The 20,455-nt window shown below is 32.3% G+C and overlaps 1 protein-coding gene across 1 annotated transcript; it reads right to left on the bottom strand.

Annotated features, from left to right (window-relative positions):
• Positions 1–5,664: 5,664 nt before the first annotated feature.
• Positions 5,665–7,672, bottom strand: LOC148615006 (uncharacterized). The gene is made up of 2 exons (XM_088586213.1): positions 7,606–7,672; positions 5,665–6,101 (listed from the first exon to the last, which is right to left on the bottom strand). Exons 1-2 carry the CDS (start codon positions 7,658–7,660, stop codon positions 5,725–5,727), a joined length of 432 nt encoding a protein of 143 aa, XP_088442339.1. The 5' UTR covers positions 7,661–7,672; the 3' UTR covers positions 5,665–5,724.
• Between the last annotated feature and the right edge of the window lie 12,783 nt (positions 7,673–20,455).

The following is a 20,455-nucleotide window of genomic DNA, read 5'->3' on the forward strand; positions in this document are numbered from 1 at the left end:
GCTTATCTTTCTGTTTACCGTGCGACTTAGACAAGTGGGATTATTCTTAGTACAACTTTTCATGCAATATCTCATGCTTTTTATACTGGTTACATTTGGCACATTTGTCATGTAAGCCTCTTAACTATGTTTTGGATACTTTTGTCCGCAGATATTTGTGATATAGTAGGGAAAAACAAAAACATAAAAAGACATGACAAACAAAGCATCAGTTGAGCCGTCCTCTTTTGTGAGTTTCGAATAAAATGCATTTTGGTAACTAATTAAAGTCCACGGAAACAACGATGTTAAATTAAAAGAAATGGTTATATCATTGAGATTAAAAAACAAAAAAAGACGGTACTCAAAAGATATATTTTTTTAAACTTATTCCAAGCAAATTATACAGATTTATTCAGCATTTTATAAAAATTTGTAGTTTTACCAAATATTCGGTATAGCAAAACCCATGTTACTCAAAGTATTACAAAATTCAATAAATGAAGGCCACGACGGCATGGCCTTATTTCTGTTTCCTGAATTTTCAGCATGAAGTTGCACGTGATGTCGTACTAGTCAAATCCCTAAACGTTCAGGTAGTTGATATCGGCCAGCACCCGAAATCGCTTAAAATGCATCCACCATCTAAATAAAGTCATATACTAAAATTGAAACTAATCCATCCATTTGATGCTGAGGTAATAGCGATGAAATTCGAATGGACGTACGGGCGAGGCGGAATTGCTTCTGGCTGAACCGTCCTAACCAAAAACAATCAAATTCAACAACTTCGCCAAATTCTTCTTACTGCTTAAAGGGAGGTATCTTACAAAATTGACCAATTAGAATATTAGATAGTTCAGATAAACTCTTTCAAAGCCTCTGATAGACAGCATGTTTAATCAACCGTACCCAAAAATAAACCAGGAGTAAATGTTTTGATTTGCAACGTTTCTTTTTTGGGATGCGATTTACCAGACATATAAGCTAAAATCTGACACCAGAGTTGTCCAATAGCCTTTCGCCAAAAATTGTTAAGGTAAACATCCCTAGCAAGTTTCCAAACATTAACATTTGAAATTTGACTGAAAGAACTTAAGATGAAGCATTTTACAGACATTATAAAGTCAGGCTCTTTTCCGATCTGATCTCAGAGATCGATGGAGAAGGGAAAACTTTTAAATATGAACAAATTCGTATCGTCAATATTCTTTTAATTAGTTACAAGATCCCTTCAGTACTTGCGTGATGATTTTTCATATCACAATTTATATGTATGCCGAATTTACGAGAACCTTACGTTATGGCTTCTGGAATAGAGTTGTGTTGCTACAAGAGTAACGACATTACATGAACTCTTGGATCGTTATGAGCCTTCAATCTTCACCATGAGAACCGATTTGTTAACCGTATAAATGTTTTTTTTTTTCTTTTTCGTCTACCTTGTACTTGACATTGTATTAGCAACGTGGTATGCGTTTTTAGAGGACGCTTATCCCACCAGTGCACTAAATCCATGCTTTTAGTTTTCAATAAACCCAGGATGATCATGTATTTGATGTGCGTGTTCTTTTTTATATTCTTTGTTTTATGTATCTTGTTTCTTTGTGTAGTCGTTATTCATTAATTATATACTGGTACAATCCTGATTCCCTTGGATTTTCCTTGTTTTGAACAGACACGAAGCTTATCATTATGTTTACTAAAACTCATTATAAATCATTAAGATTGGATGATAATTCATATGACACGGCTATCTATGACCATGAAGTTATGTCATGTAACAATGAGACATAAAACTGCTATCATGCAATCTTCATATTTCTGTAAAAAAATCTTTATTTTATTGAATTCTAATGCATTGATTTTCCCCTTTTTTTTCTTTTAGGTTAATAGGTTTTAACGTGTAATAAATGTCCTCGTTAACATATTCTCCGTTATGTTTTGACAGTATTATGTGGATCAAAGTACATGGATAAAACGATAAAATAATGTTTAATGGAATAATTTTTTTTTCAAAAAAGAAACGTAAATTTCAGTTATTCTCAGTAAGCAATCTAAAAAAGTTTTAACCAATCAATTACTGCTTTAGACCGACTTTAGCGGAGTTATAGCCGGATACATGTAGCTTTTTCAAATTCTATAGCTTTTAAGATTAACATTACATGGTTGTCATTAAAGAATATATCCTTCTATTATGCAAAATCAGTGCTTTGTATTTAAGCGGTGCAACTTAAAACATATATATCACTCAAAGTTGACAATTGTTTGCCCTCAAGCAAACACCAGTAAACTGGAGATTTTAATTTAGGAAAAAAAACGTAAAATTCCTAAAACACTCCAGAAATTTTCACATTACGCTTAAATCAATATTAATATTTCAAGTTATTAAAAGGTTCTTAAGGGGAAAGAAAAACAAATAGAGTAAGAATGATCAATGGAACCTAGATTTTAGCGGAAAAAAGACTAGACAGGTACACTGATACACAACAAAGAATATGAAATAACCGAAAGAACACGTTCAAAGTAACAAAAGTAAATGAGCGAGAAAGACTCCAATAAAAACTGAGAGCATGGACCAGGTGCACCGGAAGGTGATTTAAACATGATTAAATTAATCCACATTATAAGGACGGATTCTTCAACTTCAACAAGTTTTTTTCTTGCCGATTGCATTTTTAAGTTCAAAGTCCAATATATATCAAAAACTTCAATTATGCAAATTAATATCAAATATAAAATATCAAACATTTCCGCTATGCAGAAAAACAGTTACTTATATAGAGATCCATTTAAGACTTTGAAGGGCATACCATATCAATGCAAACGAATTTCTTGGTAGGCGTATAACATGAAAGGGATGCCAGTACTTCCGTTACACAGAGTGGTACCAGCTCTTCTCTGTTACCCCTACTCCACTGAATGCTATTAAGTATAACTTCCACAAATCCTTTATTACATATTTCCATTGTGCACCTCCATGAAATTAAAAAGCCAAATATTTGCTCGGTCATAACCGTAGTATACATTTCTTTTCCCCTACTCCCTATTCACTCCTAAATTTAACAAATTTGTCAACGAATCTTTATTACCTATTCAATTTGTGAACTTCATATTTTCAATTTTGATAAAAATCAATTTGAAGGCAAAAGGGTGCATGTTATCAAATAAAGAAGGAAGTATCCATTTTGTGACAGTTCACAGTTTCTCTAGTGATAATTGTTTTCATGCCAGAATTTAAATAGTACAAAATACCAATTTGGTCCTTCCGGAGCAAGGGGTTGTCCTACAACTTTTTTCCAATATTGACTTTAATTTATTCTGAAAAATAGAATCATATCAGCAATTTTAGAATTATTTTTCAAACATTTACAGTATACGGGATAAAGGCAAAAAGCAACATAAATCGAGTTTTTAATTTTCAAGAGTATCAACCTTATAGGGGGTTATGTTGTTCGATATTGAAGTTTTTAGTTATAAAAAAATATAATGTCAGCACATTAATTATCTTTCTTTACAGTAAAGCATAAAGAAAGAGACAAAAATAACAAAAACCTTCGTGTAATGCCTTTCAATGGATTCCATATACCTTTGAACAAATAAATGTTTTTAAACAGCTATCTAATCCGCCATGAATAGTGATACTTATTTTCCTTCATCTCTTTCGAAAGTTATCAGTTATAATTGATAACTATTCCCGTATGCAATAAAATATTTATTGTTCTTTGTTTTATTATGGAATTTCAAAACGATGCGCACTGCGTGAATGAGGTAAACGTCCTATAAAATATGGTATATGGCAAAAGGGCATGGAAAAGCATTGGGCACAGGGAATAGGGAAAGAGAGTTGATTAGCACATATCGATAATCAACGTATTAAAGGCAAATATCATAAAAACTATCTTGATTTCGTATCAAGTATGATTATTGTTTACTGTATATAGGATGATGTTGAATTTTATTGGAATATGGCGAAAGGGTCATGGGGAATGGGAGGAGCTGCCAAATGTTTCAGTTTTAATCGACATAGAAAACAAATAATATTTCTATTGTGATATATTTGTAAATAAATGGCCTTTCTGTCTCCATTGACAACTTAATTAACAAGTAAAATATAATTTACCTGATAACAAGCATGAAACGTGACATTTATATTAAAGTTAAAATAATCGTTACCAAATATGTCTTTTGTTCAACATACTTATCTCAATCATTCTCCAAGAAATTTTAATTGATTATTAAGCTATTTCATCTATATCTTTTGTTCTAAAAGATCGATTACTGCAGACTGATACTTCAATATATTAAGTGTAAGTTTTTGTAAGAATCAGGAAAATGGGAAAATCAGCAACACGCATGCCAAAAAACCAATAATCTGACTATATTTTACTCGAGGATGTTTTCTCTATATAATTTGATCCCTGTATCACAGGATTTGGAAAGAAAATTTTCAACAGAATGTTAGAGAAATGAGGTTTTTGATAGAGTTATCTGCCCTTGAAATGTTCGTTTTCACTGCATTTCAATGAAATAAAAACTCAATTCTCCAACGTGATATGGAAAATCTTGTCTTTTTTTCCTTGAATCTGATGGAGTAAATAGTCAAATTACATTTTCAAAATGCTGGATTTTTTTTTAAGTCATGTTTCACACACTGCCTTATTTACAAAGAGACAGAGACTGATCGTTAATTATATTTTGAGACTAATTAAGCCATGTGAGCGATTCAGGCTCTTTAGAGCCTCTATTTTGGTTTATCAAACAATGATTTGTTTTCAATAACGAGAATGGTTGTGACCTCCCACTACATTTGCATTGCTAGCGGTGTACTTTCTTTGTGACAAGTCATTTCTCCGCTTTAGTCTAGTTCTCTAACCGTCTTTCTATGTAGACGTATTTGGTTTTTTTTTTGTTTTTTTTTTTTTTTTTGTTTTTTGTTTTTTGTTTGTTTGTTTGTTGGTTTGGTTAAAATATATGCAGTATTCAAAAGGAATAGTCCAAAAAGGAAGTCCATATAACAAATGGCAATATAGAATATAGAATTTAATAGAATTCTATAAGATCAGTATTAGAACCTTTCAATGGTCGTTCATCCAGATTGTAAGCAGAGTCCAGCAGTAGTAAAAAGAGAGAATTGTGGACGACATACGTCGAAAAGAACTATATACCCTATAAATATGGAACGTAATTCGTTAGTGTATAAAAATGCATTCGGTTGTGACACAAACATAGGTAACTTTTTAAAACAACATTTGTGTGAAGCATTTACAATTGCAACAGTGTTCAAAGGCTAAAGACAAGTAGCTCATTTGGCAGATTTAACTGGAAGAAGGAATTTATTGAAGTAAACACTGTTCTAATATTTAGAAATTATGTCTTAATGCATTCTTTATAATTAATGTATTGTATTATAATAAATTACGAAAACTTTCTACATAATCAATTTTGGTTTACCCTCTTCTAGTCTCAGTAAAAAAGAAGTGACCAAAATTTTAATATTAATTAATTGCATTTTGATGTATTCAATTTAAAGTATTACGATTTTCAAAATTTTGGAAGAAGTGGTTTTGAACCTCTTCTGGTGTAGCATTATTCAATATCGCATGTGTTTCAATGACAGCACTATACATATTAGTGTTTGTGTTGTAATTCATGACCCAAAATGATTAATATTCTTCCTTGACATTTTTTAGACCCAAAAAGTAGTATCATTTATTCATTTAAACAATATAGCTGTTGATCAAGTTACCAATTTCCACCAGAAGTTACCACCACATTGTCGGCTATTATATTGTCGGCATTAACAATTTTAGCCACCATGTTAACTGCAGTGATTTTCATTGATCTAAGATTTCCAACGGTCAGAGAACCATTCGGATCTTCATTACTAAGAACTTGTTTTTGTCGTCTCCTATTTTTCCTACGTATTTTTTTAGAAGAGGTCTTATTTTCTGCAGCCGGTTTCTCTGTTTGTCTTTTTCTTCGTATATGTTGTACTACTTCTGGATAATATCCCTTGACTATATGACTATCAAACAATGAGTCGGGTAAAACCAGATTTTCTACCGTACCAACATGTTTAATTCCGTCATTAGGAACATTGTCGTTGGTCTGTATCGGTGCTGAAAATATTTAAAAAGTCAATAGAAATACGTACAATGCAGGCCACTTGTATAAATGAGTAATCAAGGGAACCAAGGTTATAGCGGTAATCAAAAGAATGCATTCAAGGGACAAAGACCACACATGGAAAACAGACATACACAACAAAGAACATAAAGTAACTAAAATCATACATACAAAGTAACAAAACAAATGTACAACTCGGACTCCACTAAAAACTGGGAGCATGGACCAGGTGCACCGGTAGGGTAAGCGTCCTCTGTTTTTCTAGAAATACCCGCCGAGTTGCTCATAAAAAGTCAAGTCCGGAGTAAACAAACGAGGAAAGAAAAACTATGACCCGTTGAATAAATCAGTTTTCATGGTGCAGATGGATACACCATAACGATCCACGAGTTCATGATGACGACCATAAAACTTCTGTAGTGATGACTTCAATCTTGTAACAACATAACCCTGTTCCAGAAGCCTATTTGTTTGAGTTTTAGCGCGATACAAAAAGTCTGCGTGGTTTCGGCAAGCTCTGGCATAAAGTATGACTTGTGATATGAATACTCTATACGCAGGTGCTGAAGGGATGTTGCCACAGAAGAAAGGAAAGTTGACAATTCTGAATGAAAAGTCATCACGTTTGTCGTAAAGTTTGGTCAATAGTTTTCCTTTACCATCGATTTCTAAGTGTAGGTCAAGATATGAGGCTGACCTTACAGTACCTGTAGTATCCTTTATCTCAAGTTCTTTAGGGTAGAAGCAATATATCAAATCCCCGAAATTAGGATTGTTTAAAGATAATACGTCACCTATATAGCGGTGAATATATATAAATCACAATAATCGTCCTTGGTAGAGAGACCAAAAGATAAACATAACATATTTTCAATGAAAACGTTTCAAAATTCAATGAAAACAATATTTGACATAAAGCTTTAGTGTCCAGATATAATGTCATTTCGGTGAATTACGTGGTTGTATATAAATTTTTGAATCGTGAATAAGAATGAATAAGAGGGTTTTTTTTATGTTATATAACTAAACAATATCCTAAATCACAATTTACGACTTTTCATCATTGGGGCTTCCAAGCTTTAAACTATCATCAGGTTGACAGGAAGAACAAAGTGAATGACAGTAGTAAAACACTATTCGCCTAAAAATTCAAAAACAGTGGCCCTTTATTGAGAAATGCTATCAATGATTAAATTATTGTTATTTCACCATTTTTGTCATTGATATGATGATGGTATATTATTGCCACTCACTATCAATTAATCTTTGTTGTACTTATGACTTTATTTATTGAACCCCAAAATTTTAATCAAACAGATATGGTTCGTTATTTCAAATATATAGTAAACATATTATATTTTTACTATAAAACTTAATTTAGAAATATCTTAATTTCTTTATTGAGGAGTTTAGAGCTCTAACTACGGTTACATATTAAACTATTAAAACAATAAAAAGTGGGACAAAACTTTTTTGTAAAATTTCTTCAACACTTACCTCCATATAACACAGCCAGTAGAAAGAACACAAAAAGTATTAAAGTCTCCTGCATGACTGATACACCAAAATGTCAAAGAGAACATGTCATTATAATAAGCAAATTTGTATTCTATATGTGAACATTTATTTTGTAATTACCGATGCATTCCATGTTTGAATAAAGAAAGGTTATTAAGTCTGATTATAGTGCATGTTATAATGGAAATGTTTCAGTATTCATTTTGTACGAGTACTCCAATACAACTTGGCATTTTTTTCATCAGTGTCTTTCACATATAACTAAGGGGCAGTAACTATTTTTATTTCGTGGTTTTGCGCTTCAGATTTTCAAATAGTTAATAAAATCAGGTGTTGTTTTAGGCAAAGGTTAAAATCCGACAGAGGGGCATTATATGACAATTTACGATCATAGCCGCAAGATATACGATTGTGACACACTTTTAGCTAAATATGGTTAAACATCAATCCAGTTATAGCGAACACATTAAGAACCTAAGAAAAGGGAGTAGTGATGAATGAATAATCAAGTACACATATTAGTGCACCTGGTTACCAGTCGCACGAATATTCCTATACTAAACTGATGCTTACGTCGGTACAGTGCATGTCTCCTTGTGAAACTGTATGTAATTTAGATATTTATGTGCTTTATTAACCGTTTCCCTCGAGGCAATCCAACAAATATATAATGTAATTTGCCAAAATTAACAGAAGTGTCAAAGGTTGAGTATGAATGAATGTTACTTCTGTTGTTCGACTCCAAACGGAGCTTATTTAACTTCAGCGTTTCACATTTCACATCTAATTCTAATTGAATCGTTATTTTGTGAACTTGGCTGGCAGCATTTTTAGTTTAATACTGTGTAGCTGTGAATAAATTTGATATAATGAAAAATTATTTGAAATACACTAGTGAAGTCATTACTACAGAAGTTTTCTTTTCTTCTCTCGTCTTCCCGGACTTGGCATTTTATGAGCAAATCGGCGGGTTTTTCTAGAGAAGCAGATGACGCTTACCCTCCAATACACCTGGTCCACGTTCCCAGATTTTGGTGGAGCCTGAGGTGCTTATTTGCCTTTGTTTTTGTGTGTGTCATTTTGTTTTTTTTGTTTTTTTTTTTTTTGTTTTTTTGTTTTTTTTTTTTTGTGTGTGTGTCTGTCTTCCCTGTTAGGTTATTATATTCTTTTGATTTCCCTTGATTACTCTTACACAAAATAATAAAATGCTGCAGGTGAATTCAAAGTGTACAAGTCAACAGATAAGTGCTCAAATTACTATTTGGATAAATTCTTCAAAAAGTTCGCTAAAAAGTTTTGGTTTATGTTGCTAAAAATATACGTACTTAACTTGTTTACGAGGAACTTTATTAAAATGAACTCTGGCAGTGTTGATGTAAACTTTGAAACAGGATTAAAAACAATAACTGCATAGAAAAGTACCTTCACAACCTTTGATCCAATTGATAAAAGTTTTAGCTAATCGAACAAATCCCCCCAAAAAAGTTTTTTTCATAAAACGTAGGATAAAAGTATTGATTGTCTAGTATCACATTGTGAATATTGCATCAACCTGGACAAATTGAGAAGGTGCTGGGAGAGTCATAGAATGTGATGATCTACAAATTATAATTTCTTAATAGTCTTTAACCCATAATGCGTGTATTTTTTCTAAGGTAATAGGTTATTATATGACAAAAATCATTTTCAAAGTGTTTTTTTTTTTTTTTGTGGAAAATTTGGAAGTAAACATGGATTCAATAACAGATGAGTACAAAAGAACTGGTTCTACCGAATGATCAAAGACTTAGGCACCGACCATTTTTATATTGATGGGGCCTGGGAAATTGTATTAAAAGTATATTAATTTCACTATAGAGAAAAAAAATAATAATATTTTCTCTGTGCCAAGAAAATAAAATAAATAAAGTTCCAATATGGTAATAAAACAATGTTGTTTTCTGTTTTTCTTAAAACAAAAAGTTGTAGGTAGAAAAAGAAAAAGAAAAAAAGAAAAGCAGAGGAATTGCATATACATATAGTGAATATTTTATAAACTGTCATTCATAACGCTAAATTATGTATGAAAAAGTATGTAATATACACGTACATGTATTTCTTTAATATCAAAAATGGATTTAACGTTTTACGGTATATAGTCGTAAAATTCATGACGTTGTAATGTGCAACTAAATGGCTATAAAGATCTGGAGACTTTTGTTTTATATCATTTCAGTATTTTTAACAAACTATTAGAAGTCAGATGTAACACCTATTACACAAAGTATGGTCAGATGTAACACCTATTACACAAAGTATGGTCAAATGTAACACCTATTACACAAAGACCAGACTAAGTAAAAATGACATGAAGTATTTTTTTTAAGTTCAATGACAGAACGTAGAAATGAGCAACATGGATTTTATTACATGCGGTTAAACCTGTGATATAAAATTACATGTACAAATGCAAAATTGGATATGTACATCTTCATTTCATGAAAAACAACTTGGTAAAATATCATAGCTGGGTGTTAAATTGTTTCTGACTTTTAAAAAAGGATTGACAAAATCAATGTTGACAGACAGACAAACAGACATACAAAGTGAAAACTATAGGGCACCCAGATCCTTGATACTGGGTTCTAATAATACCATTTATATAATTATGAACACAACCAAATAATAGCTTTATAACATTTAAATGACTAGAAAACAATAAATGCAATGTAAGCTGCTCTTGTATTTCCAATCACAAGAAATTGGAGGTGTGTATGCTTAATGCGTTTAGTGACATTCTGGTAAATATCCATTTTTTTAAACAAAATTATTGAATGAATGAATTCTTAATTGCAGAAGTATTAATTATGCTATGACAAACAAAACATATTTACACAATGTGACAGTAGTAAACTGCAGAGACAAGTACAAAAATAATAATCATATGCCAATGGCAAATAACCGAAAAAGAAGGAAAAATTAAGCAACAATATGTGATCTAATCAACCATGACGACTTGATAAAATTACATAATTTCTGTATAAGTGATACTGACGAACATTTAAGTATATATATGGTAATATTTTGCCAAGAATTGTAATACTGTGGTATTGACTGTTTGAGATATGCAAGCTTTTTTTAACTTGTTGGGAATAAGAAAGGAGAAGGGTCATTAAGGACCTCCATACGCCTATTTTTTTTATTAAAACAAAAAGCTGTAATTCGTGTTGGCAAACCGTTATATCCAAGGAGACGAATGTCTGATCTTACTGTGTACGATTTCTTACAAGTTGTAAACGCGGATTACTCGAGTTATCGCTCTTTGGACGATCGCCTATCTAACGGAAAACGAGTCATGTCGGCGATTTCAGCATTGATAATGTAAAAATTCAATGTGGCCGCATAAGAAGAACAACTTCAAACTTAATGAATGAAACAGATATGATTTTCCCAATCCTAGATTAAAATATTTTCGTGTTCTTTTCATGCGGCCAGTGTGAAAAAAAAAGTATAAGTTTAAAAAATAGGTACATATCTTAGTAAAGAGACTAAAAACCTCGAAGAAAGTGTTGAATTACCCCTTTTCGTTCAATATCTGTAATTAAAATACACCACTCTGTCAACGACTAAAATAACAAACAGTCGAATGACACACGAACAACCCGGCGGGACCAGTATTTAACTATTAGCCGTGTTTTTTTTTAATAAAGACCCATACAACTAATAAAATGTTGCAGTTCTTTGATACACAACCAGGCTAATAGTTACAGGCCCCCAACCATTGCCTTGGCCTCGTTTAAAAATATTTGTTTCCCCTCTCCCAACCTACTCAGGCTAATGATTTTTCTATGGCAGTTTGACCATTTGTGTAGGTAGTCTTTGATTTTTTATTTGACAAATTTCCTTTGAAAAATGCAATGGCTGAAAAAAAATATACCTGGACATCAAAATAAACAAAAATGGGTAAGTACTAATTTTGATGGGTCAGTAGCTAACGGCTACAGGGAGAGGGGAACTATAAATGTTTCGGTCCCTACATCTGAAATGTAAGCTAACAAAAACAAAGACAGGTTCCAGGTTAAGTCATCACAGATTCATTGATCAACAGGTTTAGAAAGCATATGATATAAAATTTCAACCTGGCAGGCCCAGTAACTTACTGGCAGTAACTATTACATTGTACTTGAGGTTTCTACCAAACACCCATTCAACTATTGTGTATTTATACTTGGAAACAGTTCAGTTTTAAAGTTCCTTCATAATGCATTTTTACCACTTTCTCATAGGGTTAGTTACATAAATCTGTTATCTTCAATTCAAAGAGATCTTTTTTGTTGTACTTTCACATTTTTTTACCAAAAAATGTCTAAGATATTCATATGTGTGTATATTGCCTATTTTAAAAATTCAAAGTGCCTTATCCTATGACATTCTAACCCTTTGTAATTTTTTTTTATTATTCCAATTTTCATGAATTCATCAAATTACTTATTCATCCTTTACACCAATCGTTTTAACTTACATTAATTCGTTATTCAAAATTCCAAGAAATCCTCATTTTTTGTTGCATATTCCATGATTTCACCAACAAATGTCATTAACATTTGACTTTTGTGTACATGCATATTTCACAAATGTAAAAGTGCATTATCTAATGACTCATTCATCTTTTATTTCAATCAATCTAAAGTTTATGTATTCCTTATTCAAATTCCTGGATATTCCTTTTTTGCTGTATTTTCCATGTTATTCTAAAGCAATAATTTTTGTGTATATTGATTTTTCCATTTTTTTTTTTTTTTTTTTTTTGGGGGGGGACTTCAATGGTTTTACCGCAAGAAAACTTAATTATGCATTCTGGGTATATTTTCTATCATTTAAATGTAAAATGCATTATGAATTAAAATTCTAATATGTGGTTACAATCATTTTAAGTAACCAGGAGTTTTTATTAAAAATTCCCAAAAATCTTCATTTTTGTTGTATTTTTCATGTTTTTTACCCAAAAATAGCAAAAATAAATATATTTAATTTTATTTCTATTCTAAAAATTATAAAGTAAAGCATTATGCAATATATCCATCATTTCAACCATACCTATTTTGTTCTTTTAATTGTTATTTCGAAATTCCCAGAAATCACCAGTTTTCTTGGGTTTTTTTTATGTTTTTACCCAAAATGGATCTCATAATGCTCTTTTCAGTATTTTGTTTTAGCTCAAAGTATGACTAACATTATTTCTTAGCATTTCATTAATTATTATGTTCGTACGATGAAAACTGAATTATTTATAAAAAAAATTCAGAAATCCTTGATTTTAGTTGTTTTTTGCTATTTTTGGCCCAAAAATGAAACAAAAATGCTTTGAATGATAAAAAATGGTTATTTGTGGTAATAAACGAGTTCCAAAAAAGAGAAAACCATAAAATCATTTACTTCTAAGATAGGTCAAAAAATGGCACCTAATGACCCTTCTCCTTTGATCTTGCCGCTCATATATGTCAAACATTTAAGATTTAATAACTCGAAAATAGGGTATATGTTATTAAGAGATTTTCAACAGAAAATAAATATATAGTAGTATAGCATATGATAACATATATGAATAGTGAATGTATGGATCGTTTACAAAATTTTCTTTTCATTTATTTGTTAATAACAGTATGAAAAGGATGATGACTGTGACAATTACATAACGTGTGTAAATAGCAAGAATGCATAACACAATCCTTTGAAACATGCCCTCGAGACACCAATGCTGAGAGAGACAAAGGGATATAACACACATAAAGAAAACATTTTGAGATTTTATTGTGTTCTTTATCAATCGTCTGAATATAGCTGAAATATTGCTGCTCGGACGTTAAACCCCAACAAACAAACAAACAAAATAAAGTTGATCACAATGCATGCGTCATCTGACAAAGATGATAGAAACATCCACATCTTATCGAAACAGATATCTTCCAAAAGAGTAAGATTAATTTGCTGAATGAGCTGCAGTGTGTGAATTACATGCAATTACATCTGGCCTATGATGAGTATATGGTAATGATTCCAGAACAATATCAGCCAAATTACACGGCTAAAAGCATGACTGTAAGAACATTCGCCAGTTCAAATCTGAATGAAAGCAACATGATACCTGTGATATCGGTAACAAATATAGATGGATAACGATACAATATATATCATAATACGTTAGCATGTTAGAGCCATCGCCAATTCATTTTTTTTTTTTCGGAAGTCGCTTGGCGTGCAACCTACAAGAAAGGTTCCCGAGGTTTATTTTCAAGAAATGTGCTAGAGTGCCGGTCATGACATGGATCAAGGTTTGAGACTGTTTTGGTGTTGAACCCATATTTCCCTTGCAACCTGCAGCAAAACAAAACAAAGATGTACACAAATATCGTGAAAATAAGATTATTGCATTTGTTTACGTTCTTGAGACCTTAAACTTGAAAGAAGGCAGCTGATGATGTTGATTGTGACGCTTCTTGATAAAATGATTTTGATTATAATACTATTTACAGGGCATAGGTAAAATCCAACACCACCCAAAGAGAGATAACTTCAATTAAAGTGTATTGGCTCTTGTATTCTTTTCCCCATAGGCTTATATAGTATACCTTAAATTTTCATGATTTAAAAAAAAATAGACAAGAAGTTTCAATCTAACTCTAGACCATGTTTTTTAGGTTCATTATTTTCTGTTTTCATTTTGTTGCTTTGTACAGAATATGGCTCTATCCAGCATTGAACTACGTTAAGCATATAAGTTTGTCCCTTCGTTGCGAAGTATAAATATTTGTGTGACATAAATTATCAACAGTAGTTGAATCAAACTGTGGCTGGTAAGGCCCTTTCATCAATATATGTCATCATAATTTGATACTTAGTAACCTTATTGAATATTAACATGATTTTAGCCATAATGATTAATTATCCAAAAAAAATATGACAATGCCTTACCCTACTATCATTAAAATATTTAAAAGCAACTACACGGTGAACTATTCTGAAAATTTGTTTATTGATTAGCATATGAATAGTCCATATAATATCAGTTTTGTACGAGAATTGAATTATGTTTTTTTTTTTTTTTTTTTTTTTTTTTTTTTTTTTTGGCAAAATAGAGGTTTTGATATAAGCCAATGGCTGAAAATTACCCACCCCCCCCTTTTTGTTAATTTGGTGACGTAAAAGCCTAGTATTTCTTCTACAAAATGGAAAGAATAAAATTTGTTGTTAAATCTGATATATCAGGCCTTTTAAAGTGCATTTGACTTGATATTCAGTTGTTTATTTAAATATATTGTCAAAATGACCCTAAAATACCAGATATGGTTCAGTTTGGCCAATGATTCAGATTTCAAAAATAACAATATTTTAGTCTTCATTGTTCAAAATCTGCACGGTGAATTTTCTTGAAAATTTGACAAATGATGCCCCATAGTTAATGTAATATCATGTTAAAATTTGAAGAAAATTGAATTATGGGAAAATTTTGGGGGTACCCCAGGTCAACTACCTTAAGGACATCATATTAGAATTATAGTTTTAAATCTCCTCTTTTTGCCAGTTATCAACATATGTCATGAATACGACTTCTCAAGGAAGTAAATTAATATAAGGTTAAAATTCACTTATGAATGAATATTTTATTTTTTGTGAAATTTTGAATATTTCAGCATTATGGAAAGCATTTTCAATTTCGAATAACCTAAAAACTTGATATTTAGCCCGATCCCCTGTATATGGAATAATATTTATGCCTACACCATATTAAGTCATACAAGAAGGACACAACCCATGCTTTGTCGAAAACTTCTTATAAATAAAGTGTGTTAGTTTTTATATTAACGACTCGAAAGAATGTTAATGACAATGTATGTAGCGAACCGAAAAAAATACACATAAAAACTGAAGATAAGGGAAACAAGACGTCACACACAAAAAACTGAAGATAAGGGAAACAAGACGTCACACACAAAAAAACTGAAGATAAGGAAACAAGACGTCACGCACAAGCAACTGACGATAAGGAAACAAGACGTCACAAACAAAAAACTGAAGATAAGGAAAGAAGACGTCACACACAAAAAACTGAAGATAAGGAAACAAGACGTCACACACAAAAAACTGAATATAAGGGAAACAAGACGTCACACACAAAAAACTGAAGATAAGGAAACAAGACGTCACACACAAAATACTGAAGATAAGGGAAACAAGACGTCACACACAAACAACTGAAGATAAGGAAAGAAGACGTCACACACAAAAAACTGAAGATATGGAAACAAGACGTCACACACAAAAAACTGAATATAATGGAAACAAGACGTCACACACAAAAAACTGAAGATATGGAAACAAGACGTCACACACAAAAAACTGAAGATAAGGAAACAAGACGTCACACACAAAAAACTGAAGATATGGAAACAAGACGTCACACACAAAAAACTGAATATAAGGGAAACAAGACGTCACACACAAAAAAACTGAAGATAAGGAAACAAGACGACACACACAAAATACTGAAGATAAGGGAGACAAGACGTCACACACAAAAAACTGAAGATAAGGAAAGAAGACGTCACACACAAAAAACTGAAGATATGGAAACAAGACGTCACACACAAAAACCTGAAGATAAGGGAAACAAGACGTCACACACAAAAAACTGAAGATATGGAAACAAGACGTCACACACAAAAAACTGAATATAAGGGAAACAAGACGTCACACACAAAAAACTGAATATAATGGAAACAAGACGTCACACACAAAAAACTGAAGATAAGGAAACAAGACGTCACACACAAAAAACTGAAGATATGGAAACAAGACGTCACAAACAAAAAACTGAATATAAGGGAAACAAGACGTCACACACAAAAAAACTGAAGATAAGGAAACAAGACGTCACACACAAAATACTGAAGATAAGGGAGACAAGACGTCACACACAAAAAACTGAAGATAAGGAAAGAAGACGTCACACACAAAAAACTGAAGATATGGAAACAAGACGTCACACACAAAAAACTGAAGATAAGGAAACAAGACGTCACACACAAAAAACTGAATATAAGGGAAACAAGACGTCACACACAAAAAACTGAAGATATGGAAACAAGACGTCACACACAAAAAACTGAATATAAGGGAAACAAGACGTCACACACAAAAAACTGAAGATAAGGAAACAAGACGTCACACACAAAAAACTGAAGATAAGGAAACAAGACGTCACACACAAAATACTGAAGATAAGGGAAACAAGACGTCACACACAAAAACTGAAGATAAGGAAACAAGACGTCACACACAAAAAACTGAAGATAAGGAAACAAGACGTCACACACAAAAAACTGAAGATAGGGGAAACAAGACGTCACACACAAAAAACTGATGATAAGGGAAAGAAGACGTCACACACAAAATACTGAATATAAGGGAAACAAGACGTCACACACAAAAAACTGAAGATAAGGAAGCAAGACGTCACACACAAACAACTGACGATAAGGAAACAAGACGTCACACACAAAAAAACTGAAGATAAGGAAAGAAGACGTCACACACAAAAAACTGAAGATAAGGAAAGAAGACGTCACACACAAAAAACTGAAGATATGGAAACAAGAGGTCACACACAAAAAACTGAATATAAGGGAAACAAGGCGGCACACGCAAAAAAAAAGAAGATAAGGGAAACAAGACGTCACACACAAAAAACTGAAGATAAGGAAGCAAGACGTCACACACGAAATACTGAAGATAAGGGAAAGAAGACGTCACACACAAAAAACTGAAGATAAGGGAAACAAGACGTCACACACAAACAACTGAAGATAAGGGAAACAAGACGTCACACACAAAAAACTGAAGATAAGGAAAGAAGACGTCACACACAAAAAACTGAAGATAGGCGAAACAAGACGTCACACACAAAAAAACTGAAGATAAGGGAAAGAAGACGTCACACACACAAAACTGAAGATAAGGGAAACAAGACGTCACACACAAAACTAAAGCACTAGCAATATAAACAGGCGCGTAGCTGAAGCCAAATTGAAGTGTAGGCAAAATTACGGCAGGGGGTCTGGGGGCCCCTTAAGGCCCCCAGCAGGTCCAGGGGGGCGAAGCAAGTGAAAATAATCCGGAAATAATCCAGCAACAATACATAATCATTCATGTTGTAAACGAACTTGAAGATTTTAAAGGATATAAAGTGTATCTCTCCGAACGCACTATTTTTACCGGACCTGTGTTTGAATATTCGTGTACCGCGAATATAAGACATATATACTGGACAATTAGTAATTTCTGTTTAATGTTTGATTGTTTATTTCCTCCGTTTGATCAAGATTTACAAAACATGTATTTAATAATTAAACAAAACATATATACTTAAAATGAAATCATATGTTTAACTTACTAGACATAATTTATTTATAGTTTTTCAGTCAAAGAAGTATTATAACACATGTTATTAGTGACCAAAATTATATCTGTTTTCGAGTAAAACAGCTTAAAATTTGTTGTACCTTTCGAACATGTGACCTAATATGCAGAACATCACTTGCTTCCATGTGCCTGTATCGTGATTGTTCATAAAATCAGTAATGCCACCAAAAAGTGAGATGATATAGCCTAACAAGTCTATGTTCCGTCAAACAGGAGTCAATGTTACCATATTGATTGAGTTCATGGCGACGGTGAACGGATAATTTCCAATTGGTCTCTCCGACAATTGTGACTGACTTACAAACTATTTTCGACAACAGTCTTTTATTAGGTATGTAGGCTTCTTTGATAAAGTTTTCAAGAAATTAGAGCATGTCTGATTTCGCCAGAGTTTCGACCAAGTCATTTGTTAAAGATGTTTCAGTATAATCACCATTCAGTATTTTAAATCATGCAATAAAATTTGGCGTAGGGCTAACATTTTTTTTCACTTGAAGATTTTTATGGATATAAAATGTGTCTCTCCGTACGCACTATTTTTGCCAGGCCTGCATTTGGATATTCGTGTACCGCAAAAATAGGACATATTTGAGAACAATTAGTAATTTCTTGTATGATAGGGTTATATCCTTTGAACATATTAACCTCGATAAAATTGATTTAATATCGGAGGTTTTCACTTTAAAACCGAACGGATTCATTCTCTGTGAAGAAGTACGGATCGTATTTTTTTCGAATGGAGTGAATTGTGTACTTCATCTTCTTCTTTCAGTTTCTAGCGTTCCTCTGCTGCCGAGTGTCCAAATATGAAGTAACAAAATGGTGATGTTGGTTTTAAACAAATTGATGAAATATGATAACGGCTGTCCCGGGACCAGCGATTTGTATCGCTGGAATGTACTTCGCTGGTAGTAAATTCCAATGCGTTATTGTGAGAGATTTGTAGCAGTCTTTTGATGTCTGAAGGTGCACTTGTATGGATTACTGTGTCTTGTTCTACTGTCTGCTGGAATGAGTAAATTTGATGTTGGTATTGCTACAATATAATGAATAATTTTATAAAAAGAAACCAATCTATATCTTAAATGTCTGACTTGTAAAGGATACTAATTTAAATTTGAAAACATGCCTGTAATTGAATTTGCATTGTGATAACGGTTGCAGGTGAAGTCTTTAGAATGCGGACTACTTACCAGATTTTACGCATGATTTTGAGGGTGTAGTTAAGTCACAATGATTGAATGATGGCAACCTTTGTTCGCAGGTAGAAAGTTAGACATTTTGGGCTTCTGCCACCTTCTATAAAACAGAGCACACTTTTCCAACTGATTATGACAACATTTACAGCGAAGGTTATCGCTATTTACCTTTAGATAAATCAAATTAGAATCGGCTAAAATTGTGGGAGTTGAAAATTCGGTCTGGGAACATAGATCATTGATGTAAATGGCATAATGCATGTACTACAAGTATCTACATTTCGTCGTAGTGTGGGTTTTATGAGAGGAGGTAGCTAAACTAAAGATGTAAAATGCGCGGAGTATATATGGGAATTGATAAATGTAAAAGTTTAGTAACAGTGGGTATGCAATATACACTTGCTTAGAAGATTGTATATAAGGGAGCAAATGTTTGCAATGAGAGATCAGAGTATCCATTTTATCTATACACTTACCCTTAGTAAAAAGAAATAGACAAAGTGAAGTTGCAATAATTCTAGTAATACACGAAAAGAAAGAATTGTTTGAAATGTGATAAATCTAACATGTATTACAGCCCGAAAAAAGCTCCGTGGATATTATTACCGACATAAAATCGATGTCATATATACTTGATGTAGACAGGTTGATTGACTTTTCTCCATTACAAATACAATAAATTTATTATCGGTAAATCTTTTAATGTATTTTCAATCCCACTGAATGTGTGATCAGTTGACGGGACAGGCTAGAATAATTTGATACCTAACAGTGCAAATTGATTTTTTTTTGTCCAACTGAACTGTCTAATTGGGAAATGAAAGTTGGCATTACAAAAATAGAAACTGGCTAGTTCGGTGTTAAACGGTTTATAATTCTAGTACCGCTGTTAATTTCAAAAACAGCTATACAGGTAGTTAACCTATATTTGGAAAAAAACTTCTTAGTGCATGTATACATAGTACTTTCTAATTTACACCAGGAAACAATTCACTGTTCGAAACGGAAGTGGATAAAGAGTCCGGGGATGGAACCCCCTTTTTTAATTTTGTTTTGTTAATTTCATCGAAAATTAAGCAATTTGAGCAAATATTAGTCTGTAACTCCTCTTTTCGAAATTTCTTAATCGTATAATTAATCTAGCTAGGCCCAAATTGATAAGTGGCTACATT

The sequence above is a fragment of the Perna viridis genome, chromosome 6 (assembly GCF_037379345.1).
Source record: "Perna viridis isolate PV_CMFRI_1.1 ecotype Kerala chromosome 6, ASM3737934v1, whole genome shotgun sequence".
Lineage (NCBI taxonomy): Eukaryota > Metazoa > Mollusca > Bivalvia > Mytilida > Mytilidae > Perna > Perna viridis.

Coding starts and splice junctions, on each gene's coding strand:
- LOC148615006 (XM_088586213.1), bottom strand. CDS start 7,660: ATGCAGGAGACTTTAATACTTTTTGTGTTCTTTCTACTGGCTGTGTTA. Junction 6,102..7,605: donor ACTGGCTGTGTTATATGGAG/GTAAGTGTTGAA, acceptor AAATATTTTCAG/CACCGATACAGACCAACGAC.